Source organism: Podarcis erhardii (assembly GCF_964252035.2).
Source record: "Podarcis erhardii genome assembly, chromosome: 11".
Lineage (NCBI taxonomy): Eukaryota > Metazoa > Chordata > Lepidosauria > Squamata > Lacertidae > Podarcis > Podarcis erhardii.
Window position 1 is genome coordinate 27,020,495 of NC_138501.1, and position 22,445 is coordinate 27,042,939.

A 22,445-nucleotide genomic window follows, 5' to 3' on the forward strand; every position below is an offset into this window, starting at 1 on the left:
GTATTCATAGGTTGTGCAGCTACTGTCCTGTTCATCAAGTTGAAAATATACCCTTTTGTATGGTGATGGGAAAATGTCATTAGGTACAAATGGTTACAGAAAGGAGTGTAGCAGGGTCACAGCAAATCCCCCTTATTTTGTTTTCCTTGAGGAAGTGCTCTGCTCTAGCAATGCTTATTTGATCCAATAGTGTTTGTAGCATCTGTCTGAAAAGAAACGCTGGGATTCCCTTAACCTGACCTTCCCCCTTGCTGTACCACCCAATATTTTAAAAGTAATGTTCTGCTAAAGATACATCAGCAGTGATATGTGGCACGATAAACACTCAGCTTTGTCACAGGAATTGCTGAGGACAGTCTACAAACCTCTGTTGGTTTCCACCCACAGCTATGTGACTAGTGTTAAAAAGCAGTCTTTCAAAAACAATGCATGAGGGCTGAGTTTTCAGTTTCTTTGTTATTGACAATTCCACTTTTTTTCATGGTCATGTCCAAAAAGGGACTTGGCTGAAAGTTTCTCTAGCTGTCACTTTGTAGTTGATTTATGCTATGTTGTTTGCAATTCAAGGATGTTTACGTTGTTCTGGTTGTGTTCTGAAAGTTACCTTGAGTTCACTTGGTGAAAAAGGGCAGGTTCTAAGTTCTTAAAATAACACAAAGATTTTTCTTTTAAAAAAGGTTTCAAATGTGCCTTGTCACTAGGTGAGTAACATTAACAGTTAACATTTCTCTTTAGCCACTAAGCTTTTCTGCCATCTACAGACATCACAAGTAAAATGAACTGTTCTGTTTAGAAAGGTCATTTCAATTCCTCCATTGACAGGCAAATCAGCCAAGCTTTTCTCCTCATGCTTTTCTTTGGGGAAGGCAGGCAGATTATTAATTCCTACAAGTAAATCATAGTTACTAAATGAGTATTAATCAATGTATAAGCATATATTAACTAACAACCTTCAGATTATTAGCTTAGAATGATCAATATACACAGTGTCTGTTGTTAAGAGGAAGCCTTGATCTGGACCTTGTGTGGAAAGGAATTCAATCCACAAGTGTGGTGAGAGCTGGTGTGGTGTAGTGGTTAAGAGCGGTGGACTTGTAATCTGGTGAACCAGGTTTGACTCCCCGCTCTTCCACATGTAGCTGTTGGGTGACCTTGGGCTAGTCACACTTCTCTGAAGTCTCTCAGCCTCACTCACCTCACAGAGTGTTTGTTATGGGGGAAGAAGGGAAAAGGAGATTGTTAGCTGCTTTGAGACTCCTTAGGGTAGTGATAAAGCAGGATATCAAATCCAAACTCTTCTTCTTCTACCATAAGAATGTGCTTCAAAGCTTTATTGCAGAACAGTCTTGAATATCAGTTACAATAAGAGAAACGGTATGAGTTTAGGGAATGTGAGCATCATCATGGGAGGCGTGTTTTTAGGGTTTGAAACTGTGAAGCTCCCTGGTTATCTTTGCTATTGGACGCTGCATGTTGTTTAAGTAATCATATATATATGTATATGTGTATATGTGTATATAGTATCAAAATGTGGCTTTTTGTATGTTATTGTATTTACTATAGTTTTGCTGTGTCATTATGAAATTGTTATTATGCTACTGTTTTGCTATGTTATTATGAAATTGCTTTTGTCATGTTTGTTTGAAATGTAGTCCTCTTTTCTTTGTTGTAAACCTCTTTGAGCATGTTTTGTGTTTTTTTGGTGCAAAAGCGGAATATAAATAAAATGAATGAATAATATTTAAAATGTTTGCAAACAAAAAAACTCCAACATATTTTTTGTATGAAGTACGATCCAAGTTATAAAGATGAAAAATTCGTGCTTTTTGCACTTGCTTTTTAATGTTTTGGTAAACACGGTACTCCCCAGTCAGATGCACTAAAATCCTGGATAGCTGAATTGCTTTTTATGGGACAGCAATCACTTCTCTGCATGGAATGGAATTAAAAGAGATCTAGAGGTGTGGGGAAGGATGAAATTATCATTCTGGGGAAGAATGTCAATGATAAAGATGAGTGTTTTGCCAAAAATGTTATTTTTATTCCAGACAATTCTGGTTATAAAAGGGGCAACTATATTTAAGGATTGGCAAAATATAATTTCAAGATATATCTGGCAGGGCAAGAAGCCTAGAATAAAATTTAAATTGTTGACTTGAAATTATACTACGAAGCATCTTGCCTCTGTTGGTTAAAGGAGTGGGTGAAATTAGAAAATACGGAATTGTTGGACTTGGAAGGATTTGATAATAGATTTGGATGGCACGCTTATTTGTGGTATGATAAGAAAAAAGTTCATAAAGGTTTTGCAAGCCACATATTTCGAAGATCTCTGATAGAAGTATGGGATAGGTATAAAAACCTATTAGAAGCAAAAATACCCCATTGGTTATCACCTCTAGAAGTTATGAGTGTGAAAAAACTTAACATGAAAGGGGGGTGGATAACTTACGGGGATTTGATTATTAAAGAAGAGGGAAAATGGAAGTTAAAACCATATGAGGAAGTCAAGGAATATGTTAATGATTGGTTGCATTACTATCAGATTAATGAAATGTTTAAAAAAGTGTTAAAAGAGAGAGGCTTTTCGGAAAAAGAGTCAAAGTTTCAAAAAGAAATAGTGAGTAATGAAATTAAAAACCTGTCAAAAATGTATAAATTGTTGCTAGAATGGCATACTAAAGATGAAGAGGTAAAATCAGTAATGATTCAATGGGCCAGGGATTTTGGGTATAATATACAATTTGATGAGTGGAATAAATTATGGATTGAAAGGATAAAATTTACAGCCTGTACTGCACTGAAAGAAAATGTGATGAAGATGGTTTATAGATGGTATATCACTCCAGTAAAACTAGCAAAAATATATAAAGTAAATAATAAATGTTGGAAATGTAAAGAAAAAGAAGGAATATTTTACCATATGTGGTGGGAGTATAATAAGGTTAAAGTATTCTGGGAACAGACATATAATGAGTTGAAAAAGATGTTGAAATATACATTTGCTAAAAAACCAGAAGCTTTTTTGTTAGGAATGTTTGGAAATGAAATAAATAGAAAAGATCAGAAATTATTTCTATATGCAGTGACGGCAGCAAGGGTACTACTGGCCCAAAAATGGAAACAGGAGGAACTACCATCTATAGAAGAGTGGAGAATGAAATTAACAGACTACGCAGAACTAGATTAATTAACAGGGAAAGTCCGAAACCAACGAGATCACAAGTTCACCGAGGACTGGAGTAAATTTGTGGATTATATGAAAAGCATATGTGATGAGCAAATAACATTTGTGGGTTTACAGGAAGCTTTGTGAAGAAATATGTATAGAAACATTGTAAAAAAGGGAAGAGGGGGAGTAGGTGGATTTTAAGATAAAAGACAATGACAAATTTTGAACTTGCAGTATAAAGACGAGAACACGGAGGATTCACGGATGAACTGATGGAAGTCAAAAATATGTATTTGTGATTGTATTGAAAATGTATGACTAAAAATTCTTTTTTATTGGAAATTAATAAAAAATAATTTAAAAAAGCAATCACTTCTCTGCAAGAGAAAAATAAACAGAAAAGGTTTAAAAAGAAACCAATAAGATGTTAGAAGTGATGAGATGCCACTCAGATTACACTGAAGGCTGATGTGTCTACATACAAAAAAGGAGAGGAACCTCCAGATTTTGTAGACTGTCCTTCTTCCTGACCTAACCTTCTTCCTTGCCTCAGGTGTGCTACTCCAGCATGGATTCAGTATTCAGGTATGGAGGAGGAGGAGCATCAATATAGTCTAAGACTGCTTGGGAAGTACCATGGGGAGGAGATTTAGGCAACTGTGGGAAAGCAGGGACCTTTAGCCTCCACAATTGCCTCATAGGGGCAAGACCTACTGAGAAGAGTTGCTGTGCTCATTAGGCCTGGTGCTTCTAAGCTGGCTGTGTTTCCTGTAATAGTTAATTTCACTTACTCCATGTGATTTATTTATGACCCCTGCTTCTTTTCTGACATGGAGCTTTAAAGGGCTTTCTTTTTCTTTTTCTTTGCACCAGAGCTTTCCCTGCAAAAAAACCGCTCTTTAATGCCGAATCAGAGCATGCAATGTGCAGAAAACCTGAATTGCTGCTTGTTGCACTACAGCTTTAAATAATGAGTTTTCGCAGGGAAAACATCACAGCAAAAAGAAAAAAAGAAAAGCGGAGGTTCTGTGCCTGGGAATTGTGGGGCAAAAAGGTAAGTGTGGATATGCCTTAAAGGGCAGATTTTCCCTAGGAAAGGAGGGGACCAAAAGGGACAAGCAGAAGTGTGCATGATGTTTTCCACCTTGCAGTCGTGCTTCAGGGTTCAACAGTTCAAGTCAGGACGTCTCAACCCCGGACTTTCGTCTGTGATACTATTGCAGCGCAAATGACTCTCTTGAGATGGACGGGTGGGACGGATGATGGTGTCTTGATCGGGTGTGCATGCGCGGTTTTGTTTTTTTTAACCCATGATGTATTCCAGGCATCCCCAAACTTGGCCCTCCAGCTGTTTAGGGACTACAACTCCCATCATCCCTAGCTACCAGGACCAGTGGTCAAGGGATGATGGGAACTGTAGTCCCAAAACAGCTGGAGGGCCCAGTTCGATCCTCACCCTCGAAAACCATTCCAACCCACTCGTTTATAGAGAATGGTTAGGACTAGATCCCAGAGTTCAACTAACAAGTTGTGACTCCTGCCCAGACTTTTGCCACGCGCGGTCCGGAGGCTCCCTGCCCTGCTTCCCCGCCTGGAAACAGGGAGGACCCTGCCTGCCTGCCGAAACGCTGCGCAATACGCAGCCACTAACCCCCGCCCCCCCCCGCTAAACTGCCCCCCTCCCACAACGCGCCGCTCTTCCTGAAGCCGGAGCGGAGGAGAAACCCTCTCCAAACACCCGAGCGCGACAACCTCCCCTCTCCGCCGCTGGAGCCAGCCGCCTTTGCGCCTGCGCACACTCCCCGCAGCTCCCTCCGTCGGGCCTTGGCGGCGGGCGAAAAAAAAAAAAGGGGGTGGCGCTAATTTGCGGACGTGGCGCCGGCGCCGCTCCGCTGCCTCGGCCGGGGCCTGGCCTGTCAGCGCGGAAACAAGGCGAAGCGGCTCCTCGGAGGCGGCCATTGCCCAGAGCGGGTCGGGAGGGACAGGTGCCGCCTCCGGTGTGAGGGGCGGCGAGAAGTCTGTCACCGGCGGCTGAGGCGGGAGGCTGGCATGTCTCTTTCGCGGGCTGCCTCCCTCCACAAAGAGGAGCCCCTTCCTGAGGGAAGCAGGTAGGGTGGAAGGCGGGCCGCTGCGGGGCCCGGAGCTGCCGTCCCAGGGAAAGGGGCCCGCTCTGTCTGCTTCTCTTTTTGCCCCCTTGGTTAGGAGCGTTTGCTGTTTCCGAGGGGTCGGGGCGGGGGGGGGGGGTCGGCGGAAGCCCAGCTCGGCCGGCGAAAGAGCCGCCGGTGGGGGTGGGCAGCGCAGTTGGGGCCCTCGGATGCTGCTTTCCGGTTGGCCGCCGGGGGCCGGACTAGGCGGGCCACACTGGCCTGGCCCAGCAGACTCCTCCGATGCCCTTCATCATGCGATGCTCTGGTCGGGGTGGGTGGGGGCTCCTTCGGCATCCTCGCTTCGCTCACTTCTGGGGGTCTTGGGGGGGGAGGCGCTTTTTTGATGACAACGCGTGTTGTTGTTATTTCACTTCGGAATGGGAGGCGAACTAGGCCTTCTGGGCTTTAAGGGTCCTCCTGCTCATCTTGCCAAGGGGTGGTCCAAAGACCTGCCCTCCTGAGTGCTCCGCTTCTAGGTTTTGTCCGCTTTCCTTTCTGGGCTCAGCTATCTGGGTGTTTAGGATGTGTAGCTTCCAGACCATCATTCAGCAGGTGCCACTTTTCCTCCAACTTGTTACTGTTAAAAAGACGCAGAAGGCTGTCAGAAGCAAACTTGGCTTCTTCTTACAGGTCCAAGCCCCACTCCTCTGCCCAATAGGCAAGCTTGATGTAGGGATCCCTATAAAGATAATGCCCAGATAATGTTGATGGGGGTTGGTTAGGAGCTGAGAAGGTGTGTTTCTGTGGTGGGCAGGTGGTTCTTGTATACACTGTAAATCAGAAACAGGATTGCTTCCTACTGAAATACTTTGCTTCTCATATAGATTACTAGATAGTTTTCTTACTTCCAAATATGCAGGTTCAATGATAGTCTTCATTCTCTGTTCTCCCCTCTCCATCCCTGCAAGCACTGTTGTCTCTCTAGTGTCCATTTCTATTTGTTTTGTTTTCAATTATTAACCTGGAGAATCTGTGCATGCCAAATGGTTTGGTGTTTTTTTTTTTTAGGAATATGTGTGGGTTGGCAGCAGGGAGGTGAAATTGTTGTCCTATTGCTCATAGGTGTTCTATATAAATTAGTACTTAAGCTGGGATGCTCTGTTTGACTGGTTGTCCTATTTTTCTTTTTCTTCTGTTAGACTCCTTTTGACAGAATGACAGCAAAAAAACAGAATTTCAGTTTCCAGCTCCCTGCTGTAGTGCAGCCCACAGTGGATAATCATTTGTATACATTTGGGAATGGTATCAGTTCTGACAGTGATGTGCTGGAAGATGAAACGGAGCTGTATGAATTGCGACCCAGGGGAAGGGAGAAAGTCCGAAGAAGTACATCAAGAGAAAGGATTGATGATATCGTATTTATAACCAAGGATATAAAGGAAGGAGACACACTAAATGCAATAGCTCTTCAGTATTGTTGTTCAGTAAGTCTGTATGCAACTTTTCCCATTGGATTTTTGTGACATGTGAACACAGAAAGCTTTTAAATTATTATACAAAAATATTGACTTATTTGCAATAGAAAAAACTTGTTTGACACAACCCAAGATGCATTGTACAACTTGATTTGATAGATTCGTACCACACTGAAGTGTGCTGTGAAGCAACTACAAGAGTCTTGCATAGGTTTTAGAATTGTATTTAACTTTTACTCAGTAGACCCATTAAAATGAATGGGCATTACTAGGTATATTAAGTTTAAACTAAGACTTAGTGCAATGTAACCCTTGATGGTTTTTGCCTCACTGAATAGGAGTATATTATGGTGCTGCCACAGAAGGTTCCAGAACTTTGTTGGTCATAGCAGGTTGAAAGTTTCTGCTCTTATGTGCAGTGAAGTGATAACTTGGTATCAGGATACCCATGCGTGGATATGCATGCATGTTCAAATGAATCATCATTTGGATCTACAACAACCAAATGGTTGCAGACCTAAATAAACTGGTATGTGTGAGTCAGCACACAATAATTATGTTTCCAAAATGTTTTTTGGATAATGTTTACTTCTCATAAATTCTAGTCCACTAGGCCCAAATTACATGTTAGAAGAGCCCCTCAGATTACTACTACATTCATTCTTTTAAGTGTAAAAACATATATTCCGGTGGGGGTAAATGGGGAAAGAAAAGCAGCAAGTCCTACTGTTTTAAATGCAAGTTGCATATAAAATCTTGGGGGTAAGACAAGCAATCGGTAGGAGCAGGGAAAGGTTTGAACACAGGTCCTTGCTTTGTCTGAACTCTGTTATCCCCAGTAAAGGCTTGGAGGTAATTCCCTTTGACCTTGCTATCTGGTAAATGGATTTTAGGATTGCAGCCTTAAAGGCTATTGGGCTACAGTTAGCAGCTATTTACATACAGTGCATAGTTTGGAATTTGTCAGTTAAGATATTGCACAAATTAATGTTCAAATACTTTTTTAAAAGGCAGAACCCTCTGGGTGTTTCATATGTAAGCAACCTAAGACACAAAGTTTCTTAAAATATTTTATTCCCTTATTTAATTTTTTTAAGAGAGGTGCATTCCTGAAAACCTCTCCCCTTTCTTAGACTAGGGTAAATTGCAAGAAGGGCAACACAATTGCCTGTTTCGGAGAATGTGGTCCCATCTCTTTAATCAAGTGACTAACATTTGTTATAGTAGCTGAAATTTCTATAGTATCCCATCAGCTGCTACTTTTATGTTCCTAAGAAGTTCTGAACAACCCCTTATACCATATGGAAAGCTCTTTGTTTTTTAATTGAAAGGCGTTTTCAAAAGACGGTTTGTAATATGTCATGGCAGATGGGGAGTACATATTGTTTAAAGAAAAGGATCTTGAATACAGCTAACTTAGGTTTTCCAGATCCCAGCATCTTGCCAGTTGTGGGGAGTCAAAGCACTTTGTATGAGTGGTAATTGGTTTAGATGCATAGAATAGTAGAAACGGTGCTTTACAGTTAGTTATTTAATCAGTTTCATAGAACAAAAATGCTGGTTGCAAAAAAAAAAAAAAAAAGAATTATGAAAATCAGATAACTAAGAGAACTAAATTATTTTTTTCTTAGGCCACAACAGCTGTAACAGGCTTTGGGTAAAGTGCTTACTAGGTGCACATGTGACACAAGGATCACCTTTAGGAACTTTTACTTTATATGTGTAGTGTTAGCGGGCCAATAACAAGTGCATTTAAATAAGACTGGGTGTATGTGGAACACCTGTGACTTACACAATATCTGGTTTTGCCCTTGAAACATTGGACTACATGTTATCCTATCAGGAGTTTCTTGAAGCACTGACTCACTCCATGACTTTCCCTGCCCTTCAGGAATGAGAAAGAACCCCAGAATAGCTCTTTGCCTGGAGAAAGGAGTCATGGTTGGCCCTAGGTAACCCAAACTCCTGCTGCTAACTAGGCTATCATTTTCTTTTTCAGTTGAGTAGTTGACTCTTTAATAACAAATTTCCTCTGCTTCTCTCCTGATTAAATAGTTTAAGCAGAAGAACCATAACAAACAGTACAGCAACGTAGTTGGAGGTAAGAAGCCCATTCTAAGTCATTTGATTCACAGGGGCTCTTCTTACCATCCTGGGGAAATAGGAAAGGCAAGGTGAGCCAGTGCTTCCAGCGCCCCTCTTTCTTTCTTTTTCTTTGACCTGTTGGGATTAGATCCTTTAGACTCCCATAGCCTTTCCTACCCACAATCATAACTGGCTGTTTCAATTGCAATAACATGTAGCCAGGCTTTTTGTTCCAATTTATTTTTTAAAAGAAGTTCAACAGTTAGGACTTGGAAAATGAATGCTGGACACTCAAGAGCTGCCTTTTCAAAAATGCTAATTCTTTCCTTTGTTAACTGTTGTGTTTCAGGTAGCAGATATCAAAAGGGTGAACAATCTTATTACAGATCAGGACTTCTTTGCACTGCGAACTATTAAAATTCCAGTGAAGAAGTTCAGTGTATTGACTGAGACACACAGCTTTCCAAAAAGCAGGCAAGCTTCAAGATCTGCCTCTACTTTGTACTCTACAGAAACCCCAGATGCATCACAAGCTTCTGAGCCATTCTCCACAGAGACTGTTGGTAACTTTCTGAAAGAAGTAGACCGTGATATAGAACAAATAGTAAAGTGTAATGCTACAAAGAGAGAGAATCTTAATGAAGTTGTTTCTGCCTTATCAACCCAACAGTTAAACTTTGAACCGGACGGTAAATCCATAAAGCGGAAAGATCCTCATTATGGAGCAGACTGGGGAATAAGATGGTCAACAGCAGTAGTGATAATGGTAGTGGTGGTAATAATAACTCCTGTTTTTTATCTTTTATACTATGAAGTTTTAGCTAAAGTGGATGTCAGCCACCATTCTACAGCAGAATATACTTCAGTTACAGCACCATCTCAGCCCAAACCACTAGAAAATGGAATAAATCACCCTATTTCATGATAACTGAAATTTTTGCTTTACATGCTAAAGTCTTTGGCAATCATTCAATGTGTTCTGCAAAGAAAAAAGAACAACGGGTCCTGTGTGGAGTTGGAAAGTAGCTATCTTTGTGGTGGCATTTAATAAAAACTCTTGCAGAGGGTATGGAAGACATCACCTTTCAATGGAAAAGTTGTTGCCAGGTTCAGTGTGAGATTGTTGATTGAATACCAATTGTCTGGATCTGCCAAAATATGTGGATCTAAGCTGCCAAACTTCCACTAAGTAAAAGTACCTTCATTGCAGCCGGCAAACAATGAAATGGTTTTCTTTAGTCTGGAAGTAAGCTAGCTTCCTGTATTATAAAAGATAAACCATTCTCTTATAGCATGGAATATAATACAAATCATGAAGGTAGGGGTTAAAAACAGTTTAGCTTATCAGATATGCAGAACAAGTACAATGCTCTGTTGTTGATCTAACATACACTACATGGACTATGATATTTACAGTACCTTTTCGTGAGAAAAGATCAATGAGACTAAATGCATTTGGCATGCAAACATCTGTAACAGTGTACTGATACTGTTACTACCTTTAATAACAGTTTTGGGAGGGCAAAAGCTGTTGAGCAAGGAAGGGTATTCTTAAACCTTTGCCTACTTGTAATCTTTCTGCTCCCAAGCGACCCCCCTAAGTGCTGTTACAATTGAAGAGTTCCAAAGGTGCAAATGTATATGTAATTTGGTGCATTCTCCCCTACCCTTTAAATGGAAAGGCATTGGAGTCCCAGTGGACACTTTTTGCAGGGAACAGTTACCTGGTGTGAAAAGAGGTTTTAAGCCTTGCACCAGCTCTGGGACTGCTAGGGATGCTCTCTTTCCCCCTCACCTGCAAGGACTTTGACTATATGTGATGTTTGCATATATGACTAACCCTTGGAAGTGAACCCCTGTGTAAAATGAGGGATTACTCATACAAACATGTGACTCACATGTCTAAACTGATTTTTATTGCAGTAAACAGGGCTGTATCCAGTGTTAATAATACTCCAAGTAAACCATTTGAAATTGATGGAAATTGCATTACATTAATTAAGGTGGACCTGCCCTGAGTAGAACGTCATTGAATAAAACCGTTACTTAATGCACTTGACTACATAGAGTCAGCTAACGGCCCCCTAAATTGTTTTCCTCTAGCAAAAAGGAAATATTTATGTTCTTATGCAGAAGCATACTTAACCATGAAACCATGATGCCTTCTCATGTCATATTAACCTGCAAAGTTGGAGTTTTGCTAATAATAATACTAAAAGGCAGAGAAGCAAGCTAACACAAGTTGTTGAGAAAAATAGAAGACAGGTTTTTTCTTAAGCAGTTCTTGGTTATTTTGAAGAAATATATTCTAGTATTCTAGTTTAAAAGTTCCACAGAGAACTCATGCAGTAGAAAAAATGGCCAAGTATTAAAAAAAACCTGCTAGCTGGGACTACAGTAATTGAAAATTAGTGAAACACACATTCCCATAATCCTAATTTAATATGCCCCTTATTTATACATAAATGTTCCCTCTTTTTTTTTAAACAGTAAGAAGTATGCTGCCAGCCTGTGCAATACATAAACTTGCTTCCGCATATTTTTAGATGTGTCTTCTAGAACAGGATTTTGGCTGCAATCTGAAGCTTCCCACATTTTCCTGGCAGGAAGCACCACAGAATTCATTAGGACTTACTTCTGAGTAGACATGGTTCAGATTGTCATGTTAGTGTATTTACATGACATGTAATGCTAAAGTGTACATCATGTATATGGGGTAGAACTTTGTAGTCTCAGTCTCCAACTCCATTCCGAACAGAAGGCCAGTCCACTTGTGCATGGACATATGCAGCAGGAATTCCAACAGGCAGGACCGATATCTAAAGAAAGTATTGGTCCTGCCTGTTGGTATTCCTGCTGCATATGTCCATGCACAAGTGGACTGGCCTGTTCAGGCTAGAATACAAGTTTGGCACTTAAACTGTCATAATAGAATGCCGACACAGACATCTTCACATCTAGTCACTATAACTAACGGCTCACTCTTAAATTCTCAAAAGCAAGTTACTGCTTTATATACACTTGCTAGAGAACTTGATAATGAGCTGATTATGATTCAGGCAGTATCTAAATCTCAGCAAGTTTTTTGTGTATGAGAAAGCTTTTTGGACTTGATGTTAAGGAGGGCTGGGCAATATCTGGTTTTCAACATTACAATATATCACCAGCTAAACATCACAATATAACAATATATCACAGTGTCTGAAAAAAGGATGGAGCTGTGCAGAGGTATTGGCTGGCTTCATGGTTTTTCCCACGTAATTTTTGCATAGCACACACATATACATCATGATTCAAAATATATTGCCAGGTCAAAAACTATGAAACAGATATCATGATATGGACTTCCAGCTGGTTTTGGATGATATATCAATATATCGCCCAGCCCTAATGTTAACTATTCATTCCTTTAGATTTTCTAGGGTGTATCCATATATTAGGACAGACCATAAGAAAACTATTTGGAGTTAATTATGTTGGCTTCGTGTATAATTGCTTTCATAGAATTAAGTTTTAGTGCTGTGCCCTTGGCTTTTCTGGATGGCCACTCTAAGATATAACCCTTGGAACAGTGTTTCTGTGTGTTCTGGAAACTGGTAGTGAACAGTGTCCTCTTAACATTACCCATGGTCCTATATATAAAGATCCTTCTGAAAATATACCTGTCTTGAGTTTAGCTGCAGGAAAATGTTTGTTGCATCAAGTGAGTTTGTGTGCTTTTTGATGTTGGACAAGGAAAATTTTATGTTGGCTGCAGGGAAATTAAGAGCCAAATCTGTGGTTGAACTCTGAATGTCTTTTTTTTTTTCTTTGTTATGGTTTATAGCCGAACAAGTAAAGGTGTTGCTTGACAATATATAGTTGTAGTAAAATATTCACATGTGTGAAATGATGGCAGCAGAAATCTTTATTATATAGACTCTTTATTTTTCAATAAAAGCCACAGAAGCAAGCTATTTACAACTTATTTTTAAAGTTTGGTTGTAATGTGGTAAATAGCCCTTATTTTTAAAACTGTGCTATGGAGTTCCAAAAACAGAGTATGTTATTTGTAGGGAAGATACAAGGTTTAAAATTTGAACAAAATATCTGAGGCATAGGCACGTTCATCAGTTGCAGGAAAAACATCACTGGCCCAGCTCACATGCCATGCTAAAACATTCTCTTAGTGTTATGCTCAAGTGGGGATCATAGTTTGTTTCACACCAAACAAACCACAACTGGTAAGCCAAGAACAAATTGTAGTTTGTCTGAAGTGAAACCAACCACTATCCTTGCTTTGGATGTAAGGCCAAGGATCAGAGTTTGTTTTTTGGAGCAGCCAAGATTGGTGTGTTCACAGTCAACCATTAATTGTGGATTATGATTATGTGTGAATGATTCCAAAGTCCTATGGAATTCTAAATGCTTAAAAAATTATTATAGCGGAAGCTTTTGTGGACCACACAGTTAATGTTATCAGATTCATGAAGCATTATTCTGAATTACTAGTATTCATCCCTGGATGTGGTTGCTCTGTTTTATTGTGACTCGCTTATGGAACAACACCAATGCAGTTGCTTTCTGCATGTGTTACTCCATTTTTTCTTTTAATGAATTTATAAGAACAGGGGTGCTTAGCCATCTGGTTTTGTGTTTTAAAGCTCCCTTACCATCCTTACTCATGCGTGAAAATATCTGAGATGTACTTCATGAAATTCCTCAGTTCCCCATGGGAAAGCTGTGAATGTCTTTAAAAGAAATGGAGAAAAACGTATCACTATCACTATGCAGCCCAGCACTGTATATTACCCCTTGGATGTGTGGCTGGGTTTGGACTGCTTTGATGTGGTGTTGGGTGTAGCATCTCTTGAGCTTATCCTCCTCCTGGATTAGAATGGGGAAACAATGGAATGTGCTTTCAATAGGGTATTTATTAGAATAGGGTCATCCCCATTCATATTCTGCTGCAAGTAGTCACACAAATACGATTTTTTTCTATATGACTATGGCTGGATCACAGTTGATGTGGGCAGCAAAAAGAGACAAGAGCAGTATAGCAGGATCCATACAAGTGGATAGACTGCTTCACCTAGCGAAGAACTATATCTTAGGTGACCTAGGCGACTGTTATACAGGCCTTTAAAAAAAGACACTCTAAGCCACTAGCTCAACTTTTTCTGACCCAGGATCCACCTTTAACCCAAGCATAAATTTAGGGGCTAATAAAAAACCATATATTTGTATGGTGGTGGTAGTGGTACTCTTGCAACCCATCTTAGACCAGGCTGTAACCTATAGCGGTTCCTGACGCACCCACTGAAGATCAGTGCTCTAAGCAATCAGTTTCGCATGTGCATTCAAATGAAATGACCTGAGGGAATGAATGGAAAACTGCAGGAAAAGAAAGTTGCAGATGTGCCACTTCTGAAATTTTTTTGGGGGGTGGGGTAAAGTGGAATACCAAACACAGCCAAGTGTAGAAGAGTTCTAAACATAAAAGGGGAATTTATAGACCTGACTAGATAGATTTATTAAAATTCTCTGTCACTTTTTAGATAAAACTTGCAAGGCAGCATGCAGCAAAATTTCTAAACGACCTACACTTGAACTGTATACACATCACAAAGACTGGTTGGTGTACCACAGCTAAATCATTTTTGTAGTGATAATTTGAACTGAGGCATCTGAAAAATTATTGTCAAATAGTGAAAATAATAATCAGCATAGTATTATGTACCAAAAATACTACCTTGGACTTTGCTATAGCTCAAGGATCTGTGCCTTATTTCTGCAATTTAACTATGCTAAACCTGTTTCTTTTGTGAAAAAGTGAATAGTGCAGTCATGAAATCGAAGGTCTGTTGAAATATCACAATGAGGACCTGCTTGTTTTATTAAAGACACTGATTTATTTTCTGAGTATGGGACTTGCAGTAGCTTTAAGGAAAAAAGTATGTTAAAGCACTTCATATGTGCTGTTGGTGTATGTATTTCTCTTTTCAAAAACAATGTGGCAGAAATTAGTACTTTGTAATCATGTGTGGTGAATCTATGGTTTGGCAAGGATAGAAAAAGATAATGTTCCAGAAAATGGATTATTGGATTATTATTATTATTATTTTGCTGTGCATTCTAGTGGTTCCTGTTGACAAATCTAGCTCAATACTAAAGTTGTCCAAGCCTCCTTTATTTCAGGGGGAACTTCTGCCTACATACTTAGGGTTACAGTAGTAAATTTTAAGAATTCTACAAAAAAAAAGAGAGAAAAATATTTAGAATATGGTCACCAGATTTCCAAATACAATCCATGGTTGAACAGGGAAATTGGCTCTTAATCTGTGTATTGTACTATGAAACCACGTGAAATGTTTTTACCCCTGGATTGGTTATTCAAAGGAGCACTGCCACAAATGTTCTTTACATAATTAAGCCGTTTATAAAAGTTTTGGAATTTATAAGATGGCAAGAATATATTTTCTTTTTGAATTCTTAATTCCAGAAAAATAAAAATAAAGAAATATATTTTTAATCCTGTTTAGTGATCAATTGATGTACCCTATGCATATTCCACACTAATCCAAAAAGCCGCTTTAGCTACAGCAAAGGATTTTGGCATGCCCATTTCTGTGTTCTACTGTGAAAAGCAGACTCCAACACATCAGAGGTGTCAAGAGGGGATTCTTCTGCAACATGTTTCTTGTGCAGCAGATCTCCTAGTCCAAATTTTATTTCATTATTGATTTAAGGTGTTTATATATACAGTACGGCTTTTCAGGCACACCCAATCAAGCAGTTTACATAAGATTACAACACTAAGCATTGATTTTTTTTAAAAAAAGCTACAATGGAAAAGACAACAACAACAACAACAACAACTGTATTTTGGAGAAGTCCCTGGGGTGACATTTGGAAAAGGGAGAGGCCACTACTGGAAACTGGATGGTAGGATATATGGAATTAATTGTGCTTCTTTAAAAAATAACCCTTTTAAGCAGGGATATAAGAAGTACTATTACTATTCTTTTATTTACTACCATAATGTTTCTTGGAAGCACTGCAAGACTGTCATTGTTGGTGAACTTTTATCAGACAGCAATAAATCAGTTCTTGCCATTTGAGTTTTGGTTGTCCTGTAACTGAACTGGAAGTTCAGTAAGCATTTTTATATTATAATTCAGGTGGCCTTACCAAGTACTGTTTATCCAAAGCTCTTGTGATGATGCAAGGGGGCAACCCTTTATTAGAAAGCAAGCTAACCTGCAACTGTATTTTATCACACACTACTACACCAGATCCTGTTTTCAGTAAACAGTTTTTATTATTTAAAGGCTAGATTTTTAAACTTCAGTGCACACATTTCTCTTCCTTCCCCACAACATAGTTTCATAAGCAATGCAAAGTGATATGGTACTCTGCACAGGCTAGCTCAGTGTTATGTTGTCAGGCACATAACATTTCTGCAAATTAGTTCAGGATAACAAAGCATGGTCTATATAGGACACATCTGAGTGCTTTAGCATGCCGCCAACACAATCTACCATTCCATCAATTGGAAGTGAATACACAGCCTGCTTCAAATATTGAGTCAACATACTCCCATGCTGCAGCAAAATGAGAGTTAATTATCGTTAATCCTCTGAAATTATATTATTTCATAACTAGAGGTAACTCAAGAGCGTGTTCAGACTTTCCAACTGTATTTCCCAGCTACTCAAAACAATTTCAGTAAGTTGCTTCATCCATGTCATCATCACTGCCTGCTGCATAGTCATCTCCATCTTCAAAATAGGAAGCAATATAGTCGTTCTCCTAGAGAAAATCATATTAGATACTGTAAATTGCTACGTGCAAGAAGTACAGTCGCAGATACTTCCTTGTGTTTATATCAAACCTTATGTAACTGGTGGAAATCAATGTTACACATGCAGCAAATAAATATAGATCCCAGTGAAACGTGCTGGTAGTTGAAGGCAAGGTAATTATAAATATAAATGCTTGTGTTAACAACATACCTAATTTAAATGTTTTTCAGTCACTTTTGACACCCATGCCCTCCATTCCTAAATGAATTTTCCTTGGTAGCCAATTGATTTCAATGTAATGTACTTTCAATTAAGTGTGGTTAAGACTATGGCCATAAAGCATTTTCAGAAGTGACACAAAAAGCAACCCCCCCCCCAATCTTTCTGTTGACAATACAATATACAGTAGAAAGTGGAAGAAAGCTGCTTTATAAAGTAAACAAGATACAGATTGATATGGTTCTTTCATTTGGTTCTGCAATGAAAATACATATTATTGTTAACTGTAACATAAAGTGCGAGGAATAGAAACATCTTATGGAAACACCATACTACTTACGATGGGGAATCTGCAGCCCTTCAGATGTTACTGTACTCCAATACCCATCAGCCCCAAGCAGCATGGACAATGGCCAAGAAATGATGGGAGCTGTGGTTCAGCAGCGTTCAAAGAGCCACAGGTACACCAAGTTTATTGTACTTGCCCCAATCATGTATAATGTCAAGAAAATTATTGCCACCATCTTGCTCTCTACATAATTTTATTTGTTAAGAAAACCAATACCTCTTCGTGCTCTTCTTCCTCATACTCCTCTGGTTCTCCCTCCTCCTCCTCTTCCTCTTTATCTTTTTCCTCCTCATCTGACTTTTCTTCGTCTCCTTTCTTTTCTAGCTCCTGGGAAAGGTTAGCAAGATATTTGTGACATCATCTGAACTTCCAGCTAATTTTTTTATTATTCTTGCTGGTCAAGTAACGAACGGATAGGTGAACTAAGCAAAGAACTCAAGGAGTTCAAAAGGATTTTAGAAATAGCATGATTATGACATAATTCTTGGACATAACTGTAATTTAATTTCATCTCATCACATGCTACTTATTTTCCAAATGGGGAATGAATAATCCTTAACAGATTTCTGGTATCCCTTTCCAAAGTCCCTTACTCAAGGATCAGAAAAAAAAATATGAATTACGAGGAAGTGGATCCAGTGGAAAATCCAGAAACCTTACAATTTAGATAAGAGAAAGTGGCTTAGTCAAACGTAGGGTAGACCCACAGGAATCAATAGTGCTTAAAATACTGTAGCCATGATTTCAATTGGCTGGCTTCAACACACTGGTTTGTGTTCAAATCTTTTTAAAAAATATTTTTAAATATTTGAACATGCCAGTTGGTTGTTGTTTTTTATTTGCCATCCTGTCACATAGCATAAAATTGCTCAAGGCAACCATCAGTTAAGGCAAACAAGAACTCCTTGCAGTTATGTAAAGGTGCCCTAAATTATGCATAAGTTTGTCATTCCCCCCAGCCAATGAGTTTTATAGAGCCTAATCTACTTTGTACATCACTGTTCACAGTGGAGACATACTAGCAATAGTGACTGCTGCTGAATAATAAAACCTAAGAAGGTAAAGCAGAGTAAACTCTACCTCTATCTTTTTCAAAACATCCACATTAGTTTTTGGTGTTGCAGTTTTTGCTTTCTTCGGTTTTCCACCTGCTGAAGAAAAATCCTCTTACCTTAATACTCTTCAAATGCAGTTATAACAAACTTTACTCATTATGGAAGTGAAAAAGCTCCCTGTTTGCAAAGAATGAATCAGGAAGAATTTACTATACCAAGAACCAAGTTCTCCTGTGGAAATCCCAGGAGTAACTTCATTTGTGTTAGAATTGGGAAGGAGGTGTTAATGACACACACACACACACACACACACACACACAGAGAGAGAGAGAGAGAGAGAGAGAGAGAGAGAGAAAGAAACAGTGTAACTTACCTGACAGTGGCAACTTTTGTCAAATGCTTGTAAATTTTAGGATTACCAGATCAATCCCTTGCAAAACCAAATGCCTAAGTTATTTTAAGGTTTCGGTTGTGTGTGTTTTAAAGTATTCTCTTCTCTTTTCTATGATCCAACAACCAATAACCCCTTTCTCATTACAATTATAGCACAAAATAAGGCATACTGAACAATATTGTTGGTCAACAGCCCAAGAAAATATTTTTACTCCTAAGAGGCATGTTACTTAATATTACTTAATATGCATGTTACCTTTTTCAGTCTTCTTCTTTGGTTTCAGCTCTCTTGGGAGTCTTCTCCAGTCTTCACAAAAGATACATTCAAGTTTTAGTTATTTTTAATAGTTTATGCTCCTTCACGTTAAAGGTATTTCTGTGACCAAAGACATTTTATTCAGAACAGTAGCAAGACTTTCCCATCCTGGCGCTTGCCAGTGGAGATCATGGGACTGTAGTCCAGCAATTCAGGGGCGTAGCATGGAGGGAATGGCCCCGGGCACATTTTTCTGGGGGATCCTGCTCATGCCATCATGCCAGCCCTGTGCCACTTTGCGAGGCTGGGATCTGATTTGAATGATTTGCTGGGTGAATCATTTCAGATCAGATCCCAGCATCATAAAGCAGTTCGAGGACGGCAGGGTGGTATGAGACAAACATAACAGCCATGCACCCTTCGATCCCAGCCTTGCAAAGTGAGGCCCAAGATGGCCACTGGTGTCCCAGTTCCAGCTATCAAGCTTCTATTTGAATGTGGATAGTATCATTACATGAGAATTGGCAATGCTGAGAAAAGGGAGTGGGAGAAGTTTGATATGTGGGCTATTTACTGAGAAATATGGCCCTCAGTATTTTGTACACAGCTCAAGATGCACATTTTGACTGAGAAGACCCGAAATGACTCAGGGGAGTCAACATATACTAGACCCGGGAGGAGGAAACTTGTGCCTCTCTGACTGGTGCTTAACAAAAACTTCCTTTATCCATGACCACTGCTCATGCTGACTGAGTCCCACAAGTTCACTAGCCCTGTTCTAGACAAACTTGGCCTCACCACAATTATAGGCCCTCCATCTTTCAAATAAGTGTGACAAAGGAATGTACTGTACTCCTGAGGGACCACTGGGAAGCAGTCCTTTCTCTGGAAAGGTGTGAAAATATGGGAATGAGTGCTTGTGGTTGGTTGAAGTGGAAAAAGCTCTGAATGAGTGTTTGTGGTTGGTTGAAGTGGAAAAGAATTCTAGGTGTAAATGCACTTTTTTAAAAATACCACTCAGCTCTGGGTGAGAGGTATTTATTTAGGTTTACATTTTTTACTAGCTGAATAGCACAGAGGAACCTAAAACAAACAATGAACCAACCATGAAATGAGTTCTACATCTAGATACTGGAAAACAATGGGAAATTCTATGCCAAAATTAACTGGAATTTACGTTTCCTTACCTGGGGTCCATTCTAGGTCCTTTTCATTCATCTGCAAGTATTTTTTGCTGTATCTTTCAACAGGTACAAAACCTGAAGACAAAAACCTAGAGTTGTGAAATATACATACTATAAATTCAGACAAAGCCAATGCAGAACCACAATCTTTATTTAGTTAAAATGCACAAAGGACTATTTTCAGGGGGAAAATCCCTCTTCTGCTTTGCTCACAATAACATATTTGTGCATTTATTTTGTATAAGGCTCTCAAGAAAAACCTTGGGGATTTTATGGGGATAACCACCTTCGTTTGAAGGATTTGGATCACATCACAAACAGAACTAGAAGACAGGTTAGAACATGTCCAGATCAGAGGGGTACAGATTCAATGGCACCTTAACACTGTTCTTCAAGAAATTACTGATTGCACCCTTAGTTACACAGGATTAATTCTATTACAGAAAAAATTGCATGCACAATAAGGTAAGGTAAAGGTACCCCTGCCCGTACGGGCCAGTCTTGACAGACTCTAGGGTTGTGCGCTCATCTCACTCTAGAGGCCGGGAGCCAGCGCTGTCCGCAGACACTTCCGGGTCACGTGGCCAGCGTGACAAGCTGCATCTGGCGAGCCAGCGCAGCACACGGAACGCCGTTTACCTTCCCGCTGGTAAGCGGTCCCTATTTATCTACTTGCACCGGGGGGTGCTTTCGAACTGCTAGGTTGGCAGGTGCTGGGACTGAGCGACGGGAGCGCACCCCGCCGCAGGGATTCGAACCGCGGCCTTTCGATTGGCAAGTCCTAGGCGCTGAGGCTTTAACCCACAGCGCCACCCGCGTCCCTATGCATGCACAATACTTTCCAGAATAAAATGATACGGCAAACTAACCTTCATTTTCATTCTTTTTGGTCATAAAATAAGGCATCCGTTTCATTGCCCCTCTGAGCTCTTGTTTTAAAGCCAAAAGGTAATCCTCATCCTCTCCCGTTTTCAGTGGTGTTGGTTTGTAATCTGTTGTCTGTGAAAATCACACATATTGGATTGTATTTAATGGTAGCTTTGTACTAGTGGAAAATTCTTTTGCTTGTGTAAGGTGAGACACACTCTTCCTCATCCAATCCCTGCTACATTCTACAGCCATTGCACCATATCCTGTCTTGTTCCAGAGGGGCTCCCAACTGTGAGAAAGCAACTTTTTGGGGGGGGGAGTGGTAGGGGCTTCAATGCGTCAAAGAGATTGGCAAGAATCAGTTGCCCCTCCTTGTGCAAGTGTAAGTGCCTTCCAATGTCATTACTTCAATTGCAAAATAGAGTTTTATGCCGTTCTCTCTGACTCTCTGTCTCTCTTGAAAAAGAACTCACATAACCTTTTTTTATTTCATAGGAATCTTCATAAAATGCTTCTCCAGCAATGACAGGAGTACTGGAGGGTACAGCACAAAAAGTGCTGTGACATCTTTAATTACTGTCAAAGAACAGCAGCTAAAAACCCTGGGCACTTTTTATACCAGTAGCCCAAGTGCACGCTGGTTTGGTAATCTAAGAGAAACAATTCAGCCAACACACACACACAAATGCGCCAGCACCTGGAGAGCCACTACCAGTCAATGTGGACAGTACTGAACCAGATGGACTAATGGCCTGACTCAGTATAAAACAGCTTCCTGTGTTCCTGTCTAGCATCACCTTCACTAAGTTTAAGCCTAAAGGCCTGGCTTATTGTTTTCCAATATTAGTCTACCAGCAGTAAGACTTGGCATTTTCTTGCTCTTGTTATGTGGCATGCAAGTGCAACAGTTCACCTCAATGGCAACTTGTGGTTTGAAATTCTGGCTGCTTGCTAGATACTTACAGGATATAGCGGAGAAGGCCCAAATACTGCTTCAGGTAGCGCTTCACCTTTAACAAAGCCAATTGCTGCAATGTCAAAGGTCAAGGCAGCACGCCCTCTTCCTCGGCCTGACCTGGCCATATCAAATTCCTGAAAAGAACACCTTGCATTTAATATTTATTCTTGTTCTGCAGAGTATACAGAGAAAATATGAATTTTCTTTTTAAAAACAAATAGCCACCCCAAGAAGTAACTTGAAGAAACACATAATCCACTTTTGCTACTAATTATCATGTCCGTCGTATTAATAAAAAAGCACAAACCAAGTGCAGAACCTGCAGTCGGTGGGGTTAATTAGGCCTCGCTGTACAGCCGACAGGGCCATTTGGCAAAGCCACATCCAACTGCCATATGACAACAGCAGAGCTGTTTTAAGCATATGCGGTGCTGAGGTGCAAAGATCCGCCCGGTGCCCCCCAGGTTGCCCAGTCCCAGGTGTGCAGGAAGGTGGAGCCGGCCAGCCACTTCAGTGTCTCGCTGGCTCGGTCGACCCTGAACTCGCGGTGCAGAGCTG

The 22,445-nt window shown here is 40.1% G+C and overlaps 2 protein-coding genes across 3 annotated transcripts; one reads left to right on the plus strand and one right to left on the minus strand.

The window, feature by feature from the left end:
- Positions 1–5,010: 5,010 nt before the first annotated feature.
- On the plus strand, positions 5,011–15,330 carry LYSMD3 (LysM domain containing 3). The gene is made up of 3 exons (XM_081880836.1): positions 5,011–5,280; positions 6,459–6,743; positions 9,169–15,330. The coding sequence occupies exons 2-3, from the start codon at positions 6,474–6,476 to the stop codon at positions 9,742–9,744; spliced, it is 846 nt and encodes a 281-aa protein (XP_081736962.1). The 5' UTR covers positions 5,011–5,280; positions 6,459–6,473; the 3' UTR covers positions 9,745–15,330.
- On the minus strand, positions 14,025–22,043 carry POLR3G (RNA polymerase III subunit G). 2 transcript variants are annotated; one of them, XM_081880838.1, is made up of 7 exons: positions 21,893–22,043; positions 20,929–21,058; positions 20,063–20,134; positions 18,876–18,926; positions 18,252–18,319; positions 17,388–17,498; positions 14,025–16,610 (listed from the first exon to the last, which is right to left on the minus strand). In XM_081880838.1, exons 1-7 carry the CDS (start codon positions 22,010–22,012, stop codon positions 16,524–16,526), a joined length of 639 nt encoding a protein of 212 aa, XP_081736964.1. In that variant the 5' UTR covers positions 22,013–22,043; the 3' UTR covers positions 14,025–16,523. The 2 variants fall into 2 exon arrangements, with proteins under 2 accessions (XP_081736964.1, XP_081736963.1); XM_081880837.1 differs by having other exon boundaries at positions 18,252–18,322.
- Positions 22,044–22,445: the final 402 nt, after the last annotated feature.

Excerpts from the sequence above, each read along its gene's own strand:
- LYSMD3 (XM_081880836.1), top strand. The coding sequence starts at position 6,474 with ATGACAGCAAAAAAACAGAATTTCAGTTTCCAGCTCCCTGCTGTAGTG. Across the intron at positions 6,744-9,168 it reads CTCTTCAGTATTGTTGTTCA|GTAGCAGATATCAAAAGGGT; the intron begins GTAAGTCTGTAT and ends GTTGTGTTTCAG.
- POLR3G (XM_081880837.1), bottom strand. The coding sequence starts at position 22,012 with ATGGCCAGGTCAGGCCGAGGAAGAGGGCGTGCTGCCTTGACCTTTGAC. Across the intron at positions 20,135-20,928 it reads CAAAAAGAATGAAAATGAAG|GTTTTGTACCTGTTGAAAGA; the intron begins GTTAGTTTGCCG and ends TTTTGTCTTCAG. Across the intron at positions 17,499-18,251 it reads ATGTTTTGAAAAAGATAGAG|GAGCTAGAAAAGAAAGGAGA; the intron begins GTAGAGTTTACT and ends AACCTTTCCCAG.